Source organism: Diadema setosum, chromosome 13, assembly GCF_964275005.1.
Source record: "Diadema setosum chromosome 13, eeDiaSeto1, whole genome shotgun sequence".
In the NCBI taxonomy this organism is placed as follows: Eukaryota; Metazoa; Echinodermata; class Echinoidea; order Diadematoida; family Diadematidae; genus Diadema; species Diadema setosum.
Genome location: NC_092697.1, coordinates 6240326 through 6261966, shown reverse-complemented (window position 1 = coordinate 6261966; position 21641 = coordinate 6240326). Strand labels below are relative to the sequence as shown.

The 21641-nt window shown below is 39.8% G+C and overlaps 1 protein-coding gene across 1 annotated transcript in view; it reads right to left on the bottom strand.

Moving 5' to 3' along the window:
* Positions 1–1797: 1797 nt before the first annotated feature.
* Positions 1798–21641, bottom strand: part of LOC140237310 (muscle, skeletal receptor tyrosine protein kinase-like) — a 30862-nt gene continuing 11018 nt past the window's right edge. Inside the window, exons 2-9 of the mRNA XM_072317247.1 lie at positions 13907–14458; positions 10023–10316; positions 8809–8939; positions 7606–7745; positions 5792–6037; positions 5129–5280; positions 4096–4122; positions 1798–3323 (exon numbers count right to left, since the gene is read on the bottom strand). Of these exons, the coding sequence (XP_072173348.1) occupies positions 2092–3323; positions 4096–4122; positions 5129–5280; positions 5792–6037; positions 7606–7745; positions 8809–8939; positions 10023–10316; positions 13907–14458 (2774 nt within the window). The 3' untranslated portion in view covers positions 1798–2091. The remainder of the gene's footprint in view (positions 3324–4095; positions 4123–5128; positions 5281–5791; positions 6038–7605; positions 7746–8808; positions 8940–10022; positions 10317–13906; positions 14459–21641) is intronic.

The following is a 21641-nucleotide window of genomic DNA, read 5'->3' as shown; positions in this document are numbered from 1 at the left end:
GCTGCATTCTCAAAATCCACAAGTATATGAAGGTGGACTTGTCCTCTAATGTAAGGGGGTCTCCTCTCACGGAGCATACTGCCAAAATCGCAAGCAACTATCTGTGTCATCTGACATCAGGGCATGAAAGAGTATTGGGTAAGTTTTCAAGGAGATTTGGTAGCTCTATCTTCAAAGATTTATATTGTTAATTCATCTATTCTTAACCTTGCAGTTAATACACATCTTTCTGCTTGAAATTTCTGCACATGCACTGGACTTCACTGGCTTTAAGAGTCAGCAAAGTTTCACGCTGAATCAACAATCATACCAAGTTTGTGAAACTCATAAAATTTTGTGTGAGTTCACACTAGTTTTCAGAGATTTACCCGACCTCTACTGATCTTGAATTTCTGCCAAATGGCACAAGGGATAAGGTGGCATCTCTTTGACGTGTGACTCACAATATGAAAGACATATTTTAAGCAATTTACAGACAGCATGCAGCATAATGTACAAATCTAATAACATCTTTTAAAAAAAAAAATACTTTTGACAAAAATAAATTCAGAGTTGATATCAATGTCATTTTCTGACAACAGAAGACATGATGCAATGGTACAACATGTACACGGAATGAATGCGTGCTACAGTTTAACAACAGAGGGTAGCCAAGAAGTGCTCACGTGTGTGATTCTTCAACATGTGAGGCTCAGTCTGTAACCAATGGAAAACTAGGTGCACATTAACAGCAACTCAAGTCAAAGCCCCACATATTGTAAAGCATGTCAGTCGCACTGCTTCAGGGAGTGCCTTTGATTCTTGGAAGGAGCTGTAAGTGTCAATGTCAATACAACTACACAAGAACAATCTATGGGTGAGAGACTAAAATTTGAGAGGAAAAGTAGAGCCCTTTAAGGCATATTACTTGTTCCTACATAGAATCTTTGGATGTCTTTCCAAGCATTTCCATTCTTAATACAGGCTTCCTTCCACTCGACATAAATCAAGAGCATTAAACTGTTCGTGTTAAATCGGTTCTACAATACATAGTCAAGTTACATACATGCCTGAAGAGATGGACAATCATTTAGAAATCATAAGCATAGCCTTCATAACGAATGTGTAATCCAAGAAAATCATCAGTAATGTGTAAAGCATGATTTGATTGAGCAGTGAGTAGACACCCTTAAGATAACCCACCGGGGATGAGTTATTTTTGCTCTAGCATGCATTTCCAATAGATATCAGGTCAAAGACAACAGGATTTGATGGACAAGACACTTTCAACAAGCCCAGCTGATGTTAATTTACTCCAAAAATCAGTACCAGTTAATGAAGGGAATTTGTAAAGAGCCAAATTGCAAGTGCAGTTGGTTTCTCATTTTATCTTTCATCAACAATAAATACTATTTCAGCATGAATTTAGTCCTGCAACTGAAGTATAATCATTCCAGACACATATTTATATTTGTGATCTGAAATAAATGGATGCCTTGGCAATGCTTCTTCAGTTGGGTTTCCCAAATCCATACTACAGCTTTCAGGCTTTACAAAGACTAACCTAGTAAGGAAAGCCTACAGTGCTATGTGGATTGGGCACAGTTCCTTTCAAAAGGACTGGAAAAAGAATACAGACTGCATTGGTCAAGAAAATGAAGCAGAAAGATATATTCCCCGCGTTGTATGGTGAAGGACAAAAGCTTTATTTTCTGCAATCAGAGGGTGCACTGCATGAGGGCATTTGAATAGGTCGACGCTCTTCTCCCCCCCCCCCCCCCCTGACATCACAATAAGGGCTACTCCATGCAGCCGTACTAGATCGAACTCATTCTTTGAGCATGCACTGCACATGTTACACAAAATACACTTTCGGTTCAGACGTCGTCTGAAGCACATGTTGAAATGGAAGCTTCGGTTTGACGTAGTTCCCAGTCTCTCCCGTAATGCATGCACCATTCATTCCCACATATCCTCTCCGAGTAATGTAAGAAGGATCTCCTGCATCGAGCTTCTACTTTTTTTGCACCATAACTTGTTTCATTTTCTCTTTTGAAATTCAATATCAAAACAGAAAAGAATACTGTACTTTCACAATAAAACAACGTTCCACTATGAATCCACAGGGTCAGGAGGGGACTCCTCACCATTGGCAAGCCATTCAAATTCCATGCTGGCCAACTTGTCCCGTACCAGCTTGAACGGGAGCCGGTCGGCAGGCTCCACTTCCCAGCACTGTCTCATGATCTTGTACACTTGCTGCGGGGTGTTCTCTGGACACTCCAGCCGGTAGCCCTGCCTCGTGTGGAGGAAGACGTCCTCATGCGACAGGGTAGAGTACGGCTGCTGGGCGTAGGTGAACAGTTCCCACAGGAGCACTCCAAAGGACCAGACATCCGAGGCAAACGTGAACTGGTAGAACCAGAGTGCCTCGGGGGCTGTCCATCGGATTGGGATGTGCTCCTCTTTGTGTCCAATGAACTTGTCCTTGGGTCCCAGATAGCGGGCTAGGCCAAAGTCCGATATCTTCACGTCCAGGTTGCTGCTCACAAGGCAGTTCCGTGTGGCAATGTCCCGGTGCACAAACCTGCGCTCGCGGAGGTACACCAGCCCGTTGGCAACCTGCCTGGCCATGTTCAGTTTCTGATACGTCTTGAGGCCCTCCGCGGGCCTGCTGGAGGCCCGGGAGTTGCCCTGGTTGGGATGAGGGCTGCGGGAGTGCAGGAAGTCCTCTAGGTCCCCCTCAGCCATGTACTCCAGCAGCAGACACAGGGGCTTACCCACAAAGCATACACCCAGGAGCCGAATGATGTTCTGGTGGCTGAACCGAGCAATCATCTCCGCTTCCCGATTGAAGTATTCCGTCACCGCCCTGTCTGCTGTGCTCTTCAGCATCTTCACAGCCACTGACGTCTCAGCATCACCCTTGACCAGGCTGGGTGCGGTAGCCTTGAACACGCGCCCAAACGCCCCCTCCCCGATGTCTTTCTCGTAGATGACGCTGTTGCGATTGTACTCCAGATACGCAAGTTGGGGGTTGAAGCTGGGATTGAAGCTTTTACCGTACATGGGGTTGTCCACTAGGCCACTCAGGTCAATGTTCTTGGGCAATTTGAACTCTGATGGGTAGTTGTGCCGCTTCACAAGGATTATTGTGATAATGGCTACAGCCACAAAGACGACAGCACCTGTTGGTACTGTGATGACAAGGATGAGAAACATTGGGGAATTCTCCGGAACTGAATGGATAGGTGGCTCCTGGATGTCAGTCGGTAAGCGCGGCATCTTGGTTGGGAGTCTCAAGGTGGTGATGTCACCACCACTTGTAGAAATATGGGATGGACCTGTATAGGCAAGAATGAATAAGGCATTCAAATACACAAACTGCCATTTACCTTTGCATAGTAGGACCTAGGAGTCGAAAATGGCTAAGAATTAAACAACAATCTTCAAACTGACAAGCTGCCATTCCTATAAACAACAAATCCAACTTTAAGTGCAATACCGCACTCAAAAGAAATTTTAAGAAGTAACATAACCAGATTCCAGAAATCGAAATTCAGCATTTCAAAGAATGCTGAATTTCAACAACATAAGCAGACGACCATCTAATAGAGCTGTCTCTCACAATATCATTTGGAACATGTAAATGACTGCTGATATCGAAATGACATTATCAAACAACATTCAGTGCAATAAAGACTGAATTCCAAAGATATCTCATCTGCAAATCTATGCAGCGGAAGGAAGTCTAGGTAAACTGGGGCAACTATAAACAGATACTGCAGTTTCTTTTGAAGTTACTCGTTCCTTCTCCCAATTTCCTTTCTAGTTAGTTTACAATCCCTTCTTGCCATTTCTTTTGATCTCTGCATCACATAAGATGAAATCACTTCAACCAAAAATGTTGAAATGCTACATACTCGGGCATAAAATTGAATATTTTAATGAAAAATAGGAGGAAAGATCTAAGCCACACACCAGGATTTCACACAGTCATGCTGAACAGGTACATGTATAAAACCAGCTGTAGGTATATGTTTTATCATGTTTGTTTCATATTTTTGTCTCTCCATCTCATTCTCTCTCATATAAACTACTCTGAACATTACTTACTTGATGTTGTGGAAGGATGTGGAACATCTGGAAAACCAAAGGGAAAGAGAAAGACAAGTCAAAGCAACATTTTCAATGATCCCAACCCCAACTCCCAATGGGGTAAAGAAACATCAAGGAATAAAGCTTCTCCAAGTTTTGTGGTAGTGGTAGCATATTCTAATTCTCTCAACATTTACAAGCCCTCAATATTTTTCAAGCAATACTTTCCTAAAATTGAAAGAGATGAATAGCACAGGGTTACAGGCAAAACAAAGTTCTCACATACCTGGAGAAACTTGAATTTTACTCTAAAATGGAGACATATGCACAAGTAATATGTGATACAATGCTGTGATGGCATAATTTCAGTTGGTTAATGAAGAAAATGTGAATATTACCTACAAAGGTATGCCGGGAGCATACCTGATTGTAGTTGCTTCGTGAGCTCTCATATTCGATTGGGCCAACGCAGAAGCCGTCACACGTGAGTGGACTGCATTCAGCTTGTTTGCTGCCTGTGATTCAATATTACACCTAGGGCGCGATTCGATCATCACGTACTAGTGACACTCTTCCAAACCCACTGCTGAACAGAGAGGGCACTTCACGAATAGAAGTTGTGTACTACAGTTGAAATTATGATCACTTTTGATCTCCAAATACTCCAAACAACTCATAATCCTGGAAAATCTTGTCAGCCAGACAAGTTTCTTGGTAGACCCGTTTGAAGAAATAATGCAAACAAATTTCAAATGGTGGAAGATGGACGTTGAGTCCTTCTGAGGACTACGTTTTAGATTTAATGTCATTTTATCTGTAGTCTGGTCACAGCTGGCTTCTTTATAGGGTATTTCATCAGAAGACGAAGTAGCATTGGCAAAAAGTGAGTCTACAGCTAGGAGCCATTGCCATTACAGTGAGCTAGAGAGATAGCGAAGGACTTCATCAGACAAAACGACAGACAAACAGATGGACAAACAGTCTGACAAACAGACAGACAGACAGACAGACATAGATAAAGTTAGAGGAAAGGCAACAGACAAAACCTCACCCTCCCAGAGCTTCGTGCAGCGCGTGTCAGGAAGATTCTCACACGAGGACACCTTGAGCCGTCGGATGCTTGACGCCAAGCCATCAAAGTTTCCATTCGCCAGCCTGCCCCAGTCTCGTCCACAGGCATTGTGCACCTTCATACAGTCCGTCCTGTGTGACATCATCAGAAATTAACATGCAAATACTGTGTAATTTTGTGAGCACAAAAATCGTCGTATTGGGACTTGTAAGATATTCAACGAGTGGTTGAATTTGTGATCGGGAACCACAGTGACAGAATGAAGAAATATGTATCATCTCTTTCTAAGGAGTAAGGTAAGCAATCGCCCCCTCTGGCATAATAAAAATATTATTTGTCTTGCAGAAAAAAAATACTCTGTGCATATTATGTAATATAGTGAAGATAACACCCTGTACCATCTCCACGATAATGGTTGACATCGCCTTTGAACAAAATAGAAAAGAAAAAAATCAACTTTAAAAATGATATGCCATATGGTGCTGATCTTTATGAAAAATTATAAAACATGCATATCTGTAATTCCAGCGCTCATATAGGTGATAACACACAACAAGCCTGCAAATCGCACTAACAATACAGTAACAATCCCACAAGGACGCCAGTGACATCCACATTCGTGATGATTCCAGCACACTCTACCTGCAGACGGGCAGTCCAAGCAGCTGAGTGCCAGAGCTGGCACAGTCTGGGTACGTGGCATGGCACAGCAGCTCCTGGATACCGTCTTGGCACAGCGCCGAGGTGGTCAGCAGGGACTCGCTGGACAGCACCCTTCGAAGCCGCTGGTCAACTTCCCGTATTTCATCTCCCTTCCCATTGACAAACATGTGAGGGTTGCCTATTGAGCGGCCACGGCACGTAGCACCATTGTATCTCGCACAGTAACTGCAGGGAGGGCGGGGGTGTGGGGTGGGTAGGAAGGGCGGGGGTGTGGGGTGGGCAGGAAGGGGAGAGAAAACAAGCTTCAGAGTTAAAGGAGACCTCCGGATGATTTTCAAATTTTTACATTTGAACATATATAAATTAGTTATACTGGGTACATAGTTTCAGGATTTATAATGATTGGGATGAAAAATAAGAATGTTTTCGAAGTTTATAACAAATTGCAATGAACAAGGATGATGACATGGCAGCCTCACCATAAGAATGCATGAGATGTGGCTCAAGGAAGCAGCACAAAAGAAGAAGGCATGCATAGATTACACACAGGTGAGCTTGCAAGCATGCGGTATTGTAATGGAATGACACTGCTACATTTCTGAGATATGTGAGGCTCCTATGTCATCATCTTTGTTCAGTGTAATTTGTTTAAGGTTTTTGAAAGTACTGTTTCTCTGCTCAAGAACCACAATAAATTCTACAAATCTATACATGAAGCTGTTGATTTATGTACTACATGATGTGAAATTGTGAAAATCGTCCGGAATGCCCCTTTAAGCTTTGTGAAGACAGCTCATCTTTCCACATATCTTCTTCTACATCAACTTTTGTTACAGCAAGGCACATAGGCAGGTACTTTCAAGTGATAATGTTTAAACCCCTTTTTTGGCTTTGCTAAATCCGGGGGAGGGGTTAGATGTCTGCCATTAGTGACGCGATCACGACAAAATGTGGCAAGCATGACACCCACATTGTAACCTACACAATGGTGTGTTATAAATCTTTTTAATCACCAATTTCTAATTCTAATCAATTAATCATGCAACTTCAGCCTAACATCTTGGGGTTTGTATATCTATTTTAACATATTCAGAGATTGTACATCATTAAAAATTTCAAAAAGTCATTTAAATTTTTATGTATTTTATTGTTTTTGGAATTTGTTATATATTTCTTTGTTATTTACTTTTTTGTTTTTTTTTCAACTGAAATTGTTATGGACCACTTTTTTACTTTTCTGAAATTAATCAAAGTTATGAATAGTCAAAATACACAGGTTTTTATGAGTTTTATGACAGAGCACGGTTTCTTGTAGGAAGTGTACACAAAATCCCAAAATTGTGCCCATTTTGGGGTGACATGCTGATATAAAAATGGGCGTGGCTTTATAATAGTACGAGCGAACGTTGCAAGTTTGGTCTCAAAAGTTTCGCGAGACTTGAAAGAAAGTCAAGGAACCTTGTCCCCTGGCCTTTTTAGGGTTAAAGTCAATACACACACTTGCGAATACTGCGCCACGCAACATATTTAGTGAAACAGGTACATCTTTTGAAGAACATGTAATGCACTGCTCATTGGAATCACGCATTTGGTTACCAAATTCCTTCAGCATCGCCACATTCCAAAGGCAACGGACAAAAATGTATGATCTTCATCATCAATACCATTTTCAAATGTCCCCATTTGTTTGACCCCTCCCCACATGTTTATTCTTCCTATTGCTGAAGATGTGCAGTTTGTGAATTCCCAGGACCTGTGCCTGAATACGAGAAGGGACTTATTGCTGTACTTACTTCGGACGTGCACCAATGATGGTGACCAAGCCCGCTTTTGCAGCCAGCTTGTCTTCCCCGTTGACCTCGTTTCTATAGAAACAGGTGTAGTTGGCTGTCTGCGTTGCATTGATGATGATGAATTTCGAGTTGGTCCACTCCTGAAGACACAAAAACGATATGCATATGATCCAATATGCATAACATTTTGAAAAATATTATCTCTTTTACACTTAAAGGGATTGTATAGTTTTGGTTGAGACCTAACTTCGGGTTTCTAACATTTTTTGGTGAGATAATGAGAAATATCTTATGAAATATGAAAGAGCATGTAATTCTATGAGGAATTCAACATTTATTTGATGAAAATTGGTTTTGAAATGGCTGATATATCCAAAAAAGAGTGATTCTAATAAAGTGTGGGACCCACACTTTATTATGATCACTTTGTTTTACTTTGTTTTTGGATGTTTCAGTCATTCCAAACCCGATTTTCATCAAATAAACTTTGAATTCCTCTTAAAATGGTATGCTCTGTACTATATCATAAGTGTTTTCATCCCTTTAAAATTAATGCATGAAATTTTTCTTGGGACTTCTGTGAACAGCATAGTGAAACATGGTTTGGTACTCCCTATTTTATGTTATCGTTGATGTTATTCCATGTCCCAAGTCAAGTGCTCTTTCATTATGAAGAGATAAGTGAAAATACATTTATGTTGAATTCTCTTTATATTTTTTAAATATCGTTGTACACAGTAAGCATGTGACATCACAAACTGTAGGAATCTACTCATCTAAAACTTCACAACTTCTGAACAGATTGTCCTAATTTTCCTCAAAATTTCATTGATGTGTTCTACTGATATTGCGGCATCCTCTCAATCCATATGAAGATGAAGGTAAACTTGTCATTTGGGTTATCAAACCCGGGGGAAAATTTGCTGCAAAAATCACCCTCTTTGTCATGAAGAAAGCAGCAACTCTGGAATTTCACTACATACATTATCTTGTTCTGGGGAGAAATGACAGAGCTGTTTTTACTTACTTTAAATCTGCACAAAATCTGAAAAAAAAATTACACAAATTTGCCAATTTCAGAGAAACAGGAACTCTGATCTACTAAACATGCAGCAAATTTTCAGAATTTGTAACAAATGTGGCGATGAAGAAGCTTTGGAAATTTCTGCGACTGAAACAATTGTACGCTTGGCTTGGACTTACCGACAAAGGTTCCAGATTCCTAAACCAGGCTATCTTGGGCGGTGGAAAGGCCTGAACCTTACACGTCAAGTTCAATTCGGTGCCGTACAGCACACTGTGGTTCCCTGGTCCCTCGATTATATCTGGAGCCACTGCAAGCCAAACGATACACATATCACACTCTTTAAACTGCTCACATTTGTGCTTCTTTTGTCATGAAATCACTTTACTTTTACTTGTTTTTGGCGGGGTATATTTGTTCACTTTCCTCTGCATTGTACAAGCAATCACCTACAACAAGGAAACTTCATAATAAAACTATCAAATATTATAACTCACTGCTCCTATCTTATGAAATGCCAGTTTTTGCAATAAAGCTTGCTTGCATCCGACAATCACAAGAATGCAGGTTCCTGTGCCAATCTCTGGGTGGCCAACATACAAATCAAGGAGCTTACAATTAGCAATTGAAAAGTAGTTATGCATCACATGAATCTCAATGAGCAAAAATTATTCCTAAATCAGGTTATATTTTTTTTTTTTTCTTGTCACAACATGAAGGTACATGTATTTCAAGTTTCAGGGCCTATCTCAAGGATCGGGCGATTTGGTAGCTCCACAGTCTCCCAAAAGCTGTAGTCGCTGGGGACACGGTGTCACTTCCTGGCCACCTACAGTCTGACAATCCCATTGAGCAATCCATGAAGTACACAGAGCATCAGTCAATACATGCAGGGTGCACCCGTACACGTGACTCAAGTACTAAATACTGGCAATCACGCATTAAAGCATGTACTGTATACGCCATATATTTCGCGAGTCTAAATTTTCACGAATCGGAACTTCCCGACAATTTCGCGAGTGGTTAAATTCACGATCGTGGAGTCCTGTACTGTACATCCTGTACGTCACATTCACATCGGCACTAGAGTCAATATTTTCGCGTGTTTTTAATTTCGCGAATAGCAGGTGACTCGCGAAATTCGCAAAAATAAAAACCTCGCAAAATATTCGGCGTAAACAGTACCTTTCTGCATATTCATTCAGCAACAACCCTTACAAACGAGTTAATAATGAACAGTATTACCTACAGTGTAGTGTCGCACACTGCTCTGCTACACATTTATGCCATACTGCTTGCTGCACAAAAGTGCAGCTGTTGCTACCACTAGTGAGTCTCAACACTATGAATAATATACTGAAACAGAGTTCAGTTGTCATCAGTGTAAACTTACTCTCCACAATGAGATAGGCTGGCCTGGATGCCACAGTGCCACCTTCATTCCTGGCCAAGCACTGGTAGCGGCCGGCATGCTCCAGACTGACCCCCTTCACCTTGATGACGCTTTTCACCGACTGGGTGTCTAGTGGCTGGGTGCGCACCTGCCACCCGAAACCTCTATTGATGCGCTTGCCGTTCACCTCCCACCAGAGCTCGGGCGTCGAGATGCTCTCAATTTTGCATCGCAGCATCACCTCACTGCCGAATTCTACAGTCTTGTTTCGTGGGTCCTGCAGCACAATCGGTTCTGCTTTTTGGGATGCACAATGTGAACACACAAGATGTACAGTAATCAACATCATGCATATCATGCCTCTATTAAATAAAGTATCATAGGCATTCAACATGTAAAAGATAAATATGATATGCTACTCCTTTAAAAGTTAACTGTAATAAATGGGGCATTATCAAGTTGAAAGAACAAATACTTTGTCCAAATCAAGCTTTAGGACATGTTATGTTTTTTTGAACTTTCACATGTTTTTGCATTATAAACACAGTGAATGTTGCTCATTATCCATGCAATTAAAGATGAAGTGATGATGTCATGATTTGCAGTCTCCTATAGACCGATTCAAGTGACTGTTCATGGAAGTGCGCCCTCTTAAGGCGACGCCATTACTGGGGGCCAACCAGGCCGGGTCGGCAAGCGCCGTGCGTGCGTGGCAAGGGTGCCAGCGGCAGCCAGTGCTTTTACCACCCGGCGCCAGCCGGCCAGCTAGCTATCTCTGGCGCTGGCAGCGATCGACGCATCTGGATTTGTGACAACTCTAACGTCTACTTTTTTTTTCGTTAGCTAATTAATAAAATTAAACAACTTATACCGGCTATGAGCGAATGGGTAGATGGCATATACAGATGTAGCCAAAACAAGGTAAATATCGGTACGATCCGTGAGTGGAATTGTAACACGTTAGACTCTACTTTCTTTTGCGATGACCTGGGTTTAGGTACTCGCGTGTAAGCCCCTTAACATTAGATCTATATTCACATTTGTGTAAGAGGATAAAAAACACCTGGGGAGAACTATGGCTAGGCGCAGACAGACGTCTAGATAGTAAGCCTAGACTGTTGAGCAGTTAACTGATATAATTAAATACAAATAATGAATCAGTTTTGAGCTAGATAGTAGATATGGCGCTATCAAAGCAACTAATAAGATCAGTTAACTTAAACCTTTTTAGGCTTTTGCCTTTTCTCGGACCAGTGGGGTAAAGTCTGTCTAACGTTTTTTAGATCTTGTCTAGAATTCTAGGCAACAGTCTAGACTAGATCTAGACCCGTCTAGACCTATTGACTTCTACCTAGAACCCTCTAACGTTAGCTACATATCATTTTCGGTTGTCACTAACTTCCGGCAAGTCTCTAAGTAAACCAAACTGAAGGCAAATCTAGACGTTTCTAAGCCGTACAAACTTTTAAAAGAAGTTAATTTACGTCGCCTGATGTCAACAACCAAACATTCTACTGTTGAAGGTCTAAGTAACCTTGCATTTAACATCGCGCTAACGCCTAAAATTATAATCTACAAAAGTGATTTTCAAATCAAACTTTCTTAATATGAATTATGCTTATGAAACGGATGTTTGCCACCATTCATGGCAGTTTAATATCTATAAGTATCACTTTATCAAAAATTAATTCAAATTCAGAGTTCCAGGCCCAATGGTCAATTTAATGCTGAACGCTTAGTGAAGAAGTAAAAATTTACAATATAAGATTTTTTTTTTACACATCTTGAAACATACATTTGGCTGTATATAGTGTAGGCTTTAAAATGTTTGTCATATACAATGTAGTATACTAGTAGCCAGGAAGTGTATTCTAACTTTTGTAAGTATTGCACCAAGCATTTGATATATATATATATATATATTTAATTCTCAAAATCTTTGATCTGAACCATCTGTCTTCTAAAATGAACAACTGTATTTCACGAATATGAATATGCAGTGATTTAGCCTAATCAAGAGAATCTATTAGGCATAGGCCAAAGTTTGTTTCAAAAATCTGTGCATTTTTTATACCGCTGTGTTTCACTTAAGTGTATATTATATTCACCATGCGTCAGTAGTGTCTGAATTTCACACACTGACGTGCAGCTTCCGTTTCCGTTTTTTCGCCTGTTATTTTATTTTGTGCACCCAACAACTGCACAATATGTGTTTTTTTTTCTGATCCTTTGAAGCTTTCATTAATTTTAGATCGATATGTCTGAATTACTCAATTTGTCCAAAAGAAAGGCATTAAATGCCGCTGAATGACTTAATTCCACAGTGAGTAAAACAATCACAATTTTAGCGCGGCGGTCGCCGACCCAGCGGCCGCCGGCGGCGCATGCGGCCGCGCCCGGCTAACTATGCGCGATGGGTACGCTGGGCTGCTAGCTGCAAGTGCAACTCGCTGGGTAGCTAGCTCGCTGGAAGCCCCCGTTGGCCCCCAGTTATGGCGGCCGTTATAGCGCCGCTAGCGGCGGTAGGTGAATAGGCCATCGAAATTGAAACGGTCTATAATCAGAGCTGCAAAGAAATATGCACTCAATTTTCATTCTCGGAAATCCAAATGAAGTATGAATTAAAAATCCCACTCTTTGAGCTTTTAAAAATTTAAAAGTTATCAGGACAGCAAATTCTTTTTTTTTTTCTTTTTCTTTTCTGAGAGAGGGGGGGGGGGGTTGAGTGATTGTCATGAGGATCTGCTCTACATAATTACATGTATAATCACAGCCCACTAGCTGCACATATTGCTTGACCCACAGAGTGTAGACACTATTTAATGATACTGTGGCTTTCTCTGAAGTTAGCATTATCATTGCAAAATGTCACAACAAATCTAAAAGCAAAGTTCAAAAATCACACTCAACTCTGTTATTCTATGCGCACCATTTCAAGTACCATCAGGTACAGTTAAATGTCAAGATTTCTCTTTTTTTTTGGGGGGGGGGAGAGGATTTGGGATGATTTTTTTTTTTTTTCGCTGGAAGTTTGAATAAATGCAATTGATTTCAAATACTACTAGTGTAAAAGTAGAAATTTTCACGGTGTTGAAATTTTCGCGCATTTCGCGCAACCCGAAACTAGCGCGAAAATAAAAGCACGCAAATATTTTTGCTTGCCATATGTCCCAGTAGTTGATGTCTTGATTCCGCGGAATTAAAAACATGTGAAACTCTTACCCACCCCCCCCCCCCCCAGCGCGAAAAATTAGTCGTACGAAAATATCCATGTTTACAGTATCACAAAGAAAACAGTCAAACAGAACACTGCAAGGTCTGCCACAATTAAAAAAAAAGTTTAGGAATACTTTTTTGAGCAAGTAATGACAGTCACAAATTGGTTTGCAAGTTTAAACAATCTGTATGAGACAAGGATATGATAAGATCATGTCACAGCTCTCCCATTAATTTCTATAAAAGAAATGAAACTATATCTTGGCCTGTATAGCAATGACTACGATATTTAAACTCACTCCTCCTTTCTTAATACAGAACTTAATATTATTGAAATACTATAACTTTAGAAAAATAAAGCATGTGACAGATACCCTGTAGAATTTCTTCATGAATAAATTCTGTATTTTAAAGAAAGGGAATTTCAGTGAAGATTTGTGAGCAAGTACACTGTAAGATTGGAGATATGTGAGGAAATTAAATCATCAAGTCATCCTACAAAATGTATATTACTGTGACCAAAATCACTGCCCTGGCAAAACACAAAATTTATATCTTGTAATTTTCTCTTTGCAATATCTTTAGAATCTTAATAAAAACAAACACTGAGCTGTTTGTGTGATTTTACTCCACAAAGCTTGTATTCATCAAAGTCCATCTGTACATACTTTGTTCACGGATTATCACGCCCGGCGGTCTAACTGCTGGCGTTGTTTTAGCATCCAACAACGGAGTATTCCTTGCTGTTGTTGTTGTTGTTGTTGCTGCTGCTGTTGTTGCTGTTGATGACACATTTGATAAATAATCTATTCCTTTAATAGTTGTATTTCCTACATTCCAGATGCTGGACGTTTCTAAAAATCTAGTTGTTCCATGATTGCCATTTGCACTTCCTGCAGAGGTTGTGGGAATGCTCTCATTCAACATTGTAGTCCTCTGTGGCGCGTCAGATTGCAACATTGTCTGTGACATGGTGGACAACAGTGTAGTTCTCGTCGCATTAGCTGCGACATCTGGCACAATCGCGGTTGTTGTTGTGTCCATGGCATCCACCGGCACTTTGCCAGCGCCGACTGAGGCTGGCTCCGTTGCTGCAACCGTTGCGGCAACTGTTGTGAAGCTGTTGTTGGTCCCATTGTGAATTAATCCTGTGGATGTGTCTTGCAAAGGTGTTCCAGAAATGGGTTGTCCAGATTCCTGGCTGGGATCCACAACAGTGTCTGTCACAGGAGGGCCAAAAAAAGTTCAAACAGACATGTTCAATGCCAAGTCAAGGGAAAAATTATTAGCTCTGAGAAATTTGCCTTATTGCATAATTTACATTTGTACTACCAGTATGTAAAGAATAAAAAATAACACTAAGAAATCAATCAATCAATCAATCAATCAATCAATTAATTAATTAATCAATTAAAAATCATTTTTCATGAAAGTTGTACATTCCATCAACTTTTTACTGACATGTTAAGGGTAACAATTATTCCCCCTGCTTTCTGGAGGTGGTTAGTCAAGTGCTCCTTTATTATCCTAGAGAAGTGATTTTTTTTTTTGTAGAATTTTCTTTATATTTCTTTATATTGTTGTCCACACATATGTCATATTTAACCTCTAGTAGTCTCCTCATCCAGTGATTCCAACACCAAAACTTTAGAAATTCATTTAACTTTTGCATCGATTGTCCGATTTTCCTCAAACTTTCACTGATGTGTTCTACTAATTGTAAATGATGCTGCTTTCACTCAATCCACATTGCTCTTTGTGTTTGGGTTCCCTTTAAACAATGGAAGCAGCTTCCTTCACTGCAGCCACGTATGATACAAAGTAGTAAATCATACAGCCAGTCCTACATATCCATAGCCACAGTGAATGAGACTTGTTATACTGTATACCATGTTTTGTAGTTTAAAGTTTACAGTATGTGTGGGTGTGTGTGTGCTCAATTACATAAGCCAGCATTCCAGAGAAAATTTCACAACAAGTCTCTCTATCCAGCAAGCTGCTCGCACAAAGCAAATGAACTAATGGCTTGGGAAGGAAAGAGCAATGGCTGGATTTGCGGGGGGGGGGGGGGGGGGGGGGGGGGGGAATAACAAGTCAAGAAAATAAACACTCAACCACTGGCAAAGTACTAAAGTGGGATGTTTTGACAAAACGTGGTAAAATACTCTATGCAGTCTGCTGGGGAGTGTGCTTGTTGTACGCACAAAGAAGACAAGAGAAAGAAAGGGAAAAGAATGAGGTAGGGCAAGCAGGACACCTTGATTGATGTATAGACACTTAACTGCTGTAATTTGCCAAAGCCTTGTAAGACATGGTTGCATCCTCTCAATCGCATGCTTTGTATTTATTGTGCATGAGGCAGGGTAGTTTCTGCTATATCATATATCCAATTTCAGTTCTGCACTTTACCACCACCTTTCCCAACAATTTCAACACCATACCTATTTATTTTTGGGTACAATGTTCCACACATCACTTAAAATATCCATCGAGGTGGCATTTTAAAAGATGTGCTCTCAAAGTACACTACAGCCTGTTATAATCTAACAAATGCATGAGAGTAGCTCATGAGTCATGATATGAAAACAGTACATGTACAGTATGTCCCCTCTGCATTTGAAATCACATCTACATGTATTGGTACTAAAGAATGAGCTTGTACTACTGTAAAAATTGATATCTTTATGCTTGGCAGGATAAGATGAATTCTGCATGTTTTTAATTGCATGGAATCAAGACATTAATCAGTGGAACATACTACACCGCATGTATGCATGACAAGCAAAAATGTTTGCATGCTTTTTTATTTTTATATCAGTTTCTGGTCACGCGGATGAGTTCAAATTTTCACTTTTACAGTATTAAGTAGTTTAATGTTGCCAGTTCTGTAAAACTGAATCCATTATCCATCTGCTTTTCATTCCTACTATTTGCCAAATTTCGCAAAATAACATTTAATGCTCTACTGTTTATTTTGCAGCATGGCTACAAAAGGGAGTTTGTGGCATGATTAAAGCAATACCAGATGCATGCATGCAGTGCAATAAGCCGTCGAGGGTCAAAACTTATCCTGTTCATATTGAAGAACCAGAAATACCTCTTATCTCAAAGTCTATTAAATGCACAAGCACTGCATCAGGGTAATTGTACAGTTCTGATTCATGACCATACAGAGTAAATTCTTCAATACACCCTACAATGTACCTTTTTGTTTACAAAATACATTGAATTTTGCTCAGATTAGTCATTCCCTGTTTTCCCCTAATAGAAATGTCAGGAGGATGTTCAATATTGACATACAACATGTACAGTGGACACGTATGTACGATGTACAACCATGGACCTGTAGGTACTAACATGTAAAGCACATGTACACTCAAACCCACACCAGTGTCATAAGAGTACAGTATGTGAAGCTGCTTTGGACTAGATTTTGAGGAAGTTAACAGTTAAACACCTTTACATTTATATATATAGTTGTGCTCCCTATACAATGTATATTTAGGTGATCCAAGTACCAGGTATCCTCTCGAATCACCTACTGTATCTGTACGGATTCTTTGTTCTTCTTCTTCTTCTTTATTTCTCCTCAAATGTTGGGTAGAGGTTAACTCGAAAAGTTCTTTGACAATCAATTTCAAACTTACACCATGTATGATGTCCCACAGACGACAGATCTAATGTATCGTTGTGATTGGTTGACCGTGACATCACTATGACCTCATATCTAAAATCACATTTTCGCTCATATCTCAATAATTGAATGGAATTTCTCGATGAAATTTACGTCTCATATAGCTCAAATCCAGCTCTTATCACTCATATTCTCAAATTTATCTCTACACCAAAAACGTACGTGTACGTGTGCATTGAAATGTTGACATGCTCCAATCGAGCTCAAAATTTTTTTGCTCACGTTTCAGATCATTTGGAACATTTTTTGAAAAATTGAAAAAATTTGATGGATGCGTACGCGCGTGCGCATATACGCACGCACAGCTTGTATGCAATAGAAATTTCCCGATTTTTCACATGGATAGGATGTCTAAAATGTCAAGGAATAATTCTACCAAGTTTCAAGTCAATCCAACTCAATATGACATCATACACGCCCGTCAAAGTTGAAATTCCGCACGCGTGTCAATGGCGATATACAGTGCAACCATGCCAAAAACCGCCACTTTAAAATCCGATTTTACTCGTCAGGATGCATGGTGAGCCCCCATTTTCTTTACATATTCTGAAAGCTGATGAGTTGTACATGTCATTTCATGGGTGGGCGATGCTGGAAAAATGATTAAAAAGTAACAAATTCCTAAATGAAATAAAAAAGGTAAATTTTCAAAATGACATCATCAAATTTCAAGTTTACTCAAGCCTATCTCAATTATCCTTGGCTGACTTTCTCCCAGATTTCAGTATGTTATAGCTTGTTGAATGGTCTTTCAGATTGATTGGATGATGTCATCACCTCGTAAAAATCAATTGAAAGTATAAAACCTTGTCAAATTTGACCAGTTTGCATGTTACCTCTAAGGGAGGGCATTTTTTCTAGAAATGAAAATTGACATGACTGTCTTTATCGAGCTATAGCTTACGTACCCTTCGGTGAAACCAAAAAACAAACAAACAAACAAAGTTATCAGCTCGCAAGGGGTCAAATATTTCACAGGGACATGATATGCATACAAATGTCCATGACAGACAACTCTTCACTAATGTCCTCATCTTTTTTTTTTTTTCTGTCATTCCTTCCTTCCATCATTCTATCCATTCTCACTCCAAGCATGGAGAGAACAAAGAGCTGTTTGGAAGATGGGAGTGGAAATAATCCGTTTGTTTTTCTAGCCGATAATCGGCCGCTGTAATCCAAGTTCACGGCAGGTCTACACTCTCTCCTGACCACGGGGATGAAAGGGGCAATTTTAATGCCACTGTCATCCGACGAGGTGTGTCAAATGTCTGGTTAGCGAAACCAAAGGGCTTTGACGAGGCCTAGTGATTGGCACAAGACCAGCAAAAACACACACAGTAACGCAGCAAAGGCCACACATTCAACATTACAGCTTGTACCACCACCCCTCAAAGAGCCACTTTTGTTTGGCTGCCGGTAAACAAGGATTTTTTTTTTTCTTTGATGGGAAATATGTGAAACTATTGTTACGAACTGGATAACAAAATTATTTTCCGAGGAATGTACACTTGATTTTTTTTCCCCCAGTGCCTACAGGAATAGATGTGATGGGACATAATTTGTATAGAAAGGAGCAAAAACTTACATGTATACTGTATGACAACTGTAAAAATGAGGAGCAAGATAAGAATTTTAGTACTGTCCAGACAAACAGGAAGCCATCCATGTACTGTACAACACCACAGCATAGGATGTGCAAAATGTACACACTGTACATCACCCTTTATCGCTGGAATAGCAACCAGAGAATAGTCTCTTTTCTGTTGGAACAGAAGATGATCACCATCACCCTCCAATTATACATACATACATGTATGATGTGAGCTGATGCCATCTTGCAGACACTACAAGGGTAATATGATGAAAACATGTCCATGTACAGTAATAGTACACTGCAACATAAACATCTCACAGGCTTTTGACAGAAAGTCCAATCTACCAACAACAATACTACATGTACCACTTTGGGCTGCCTCCGTGCATGTTATCACTGCCCTGAAACATGAAAATTCACACTTCTCTCACAATATGATTTGGAACAGAATCTGGACAGAATCTGGATATAGAGTTTATTTTAAAGGCCCTGCATATAATGGCCACCTGTCTAACAGTGGCCAGCTGCCAACTCATGGTGTTGCCTGTGGTTGATATTTCAGCGTATACTGCAGCCTAGAGGAAATTAGGTCCAAATACATGTATTTGACTATAAGTTAATCTGATTTAAAAAAAAAAGAGTAAAATCTTACGAGTTCAACAGTAAAAGTTTGACTGAAATTGGATGAAAAATAAGGAAGTTATGACAATTTGAAGTTTTGCTAATTTCTGCAAACAGTTCTTGTACAGTGGATATGAACAAAATATGCAAATGAGTGAGCTAACCCTGTCACACTCTCACAATTTTCCATTGGTCGTGTACAAAAAAAAAAAATGACGAAAATTCAATGTTTCTGTTGTTGAAGTCTGAAACATCACGTTATTCCTGGTTAAATAACTTCAGAATAGTGATCAGTTAGATACGAGGATTTGAGCCTTGGGCATAATTACAGCGTGGGTTTGAATGACAAACTGGAAATTTCAACATTTTATGTACAAACTATAATATGGTAAGTTGTGAGGGAATAACATGTTCACTTTGCCATCATTTGCATATATATTCATATTGACTGTTCAAGAACTTGTTTCCAAATGTAATAAGTTTCTCATTTTTCATCCGATTTCGATTAAATTAATACTGTTGAATTTGTTATACTTTACTCTTTCTTATTAGACTATTATATTTGGACTTGATTTCCCCTTTCATACCCTTTTAAGTAATACCTCTGGCTCGATCAGGCCTGAGCCAAGTCGTAAGATTTTGAGTTTACGAAAGGGTCGGGCCAAAGTGGCCCACGCCAGGAGCGGGCTATTTTGGCCCTGCTGAAGCTAGCACCAGGCGCCCGCCAGGCTCGGGCCTCATGCTGATTGAAGAGTTTAAGAACGATAGCAGCACCAGACTCAGGCCAAAATTCCTTGCACGGTCAAAGGTCACAATTATGTTCAGTTACCATGGTAGTTACTGTATCCCTTATGTGGCCGAGTTTGTGAATGGGTTGTTAAAGTAAAGCGGCTCCGCTATAGTTACCGGGTACTGAACACAATTTTTACTACTCAGCGCGGGCCAAATTAGTGCGGGCCAGGAGCTGGCTGAAAATGCATGAGTTACTGAAAGGGGTATAAAACTCAAGGTTCAGTTGTGCCTGTACTTCACATTGCATAATGATTACATGTATGCCATACGATGTACGTTCTGAATCTTGAAGGCTTACTTTATGGCGATCAAACTTTTACGAAATCAGAGGGACATTCTTGGGCACCAATAACACCTGGGTTTTTCTCAGAAACACAGACTTTTGTCTAAAGAATGCAAACCGCCCATCTCTGCAGTGCAGTACATGTAGCTAATTTTTCTTTCTTTGTTTTTCTTCCTTTTTTACCTCCGCAAAAATAGGAGGTTATGTTTTCATTAAACCGTGGGTTTGTTGTTTGTTTGTCCGTGTGCAAATTAACTCAAAATACAACCAGTTAATGGATTTGGATGAAACTTTACAGGAAAGGTTGAGAATGACACATGTGAACAAATGATTAAATTTTGGTAGTAATCCGAGAATTTTGGGGAATTTAAGAAGGATTTTTTTTATATTTTGACAGGTACATGTCTGGTCAATGAACTTGGGAGGTCAAGCTGTGCAAGTCTTAAAACGTGCACTGAAGTGCGTGCTCTAGTTTCTGCTAGGGCAAGGCGTACCGTGCAGCTGAGGGTTTACGACGCAACAAAGACTTCTATTAATTGGGAAATCAGGCGATTTTTCAGCATGTATACATACATTGTATGGGAGGAAATCACTGCTCTCAGCCCAAAGAGCTTTTCCCCAGTGGTGGAGAAGAGAAAAATCTCTTTGGGAAGAGCAAGATCATCGGTGGACAGTAGCTGCTTGGCGGAGGTTTGTGCTCTCAGAGTGCTTTTCTAGAAATTGTAGATACTGACTCACCTCTCCCAAGAAAAAAACCTCAGTTCTGTTATTGTTTTGTTTTAAATTAATCAATCATTCATTATTAAAAAGCAAACAAGAGCATGAGGGTTATATACAATGTACACCTGTACACATATACATACAATACACATGTGTTCAACATGTAGTTGCAAATTTGCACCTGTTGGTGGATTCCCCATTCTCTCCAAAAAGGAACAAATTGTGCAAATCACTTTAAAGGGAATGAAACCCTTACATGTACAATGTACGTGAATTGAGAGAATGCAGCAATATTAGCAGAACACATCAGTGAAAGTTTGAGGAAAATCGGTTTAAAAATCTGTTCAAAAGTTATGAATTTTGGAAGTTTTCGTGCTGCCACCGCCGGATGAGAATATTACTACAGATCATAATGTTACATAATATGGAAAATAATATAAAGAAAATATAAATGCAGAAAATTCAACATATTTTCACTTTTCTAATATTATGAATACACAATAGACTTACCTTTTTCAAAAGCAGGGGGAATAACATTACACTTGATGTCCGTAACAATTTCAGGGAATGTGTACTTTTCATATAAAAATGATATTATCTTGTGGAATTTTATTTCTATTTTATCGTTTTTTATGTATGACGTCATGATCTGTAGAAGGCTTTCCATCCAGTAGTGGTGGCACCAGAATTCTCATCTAT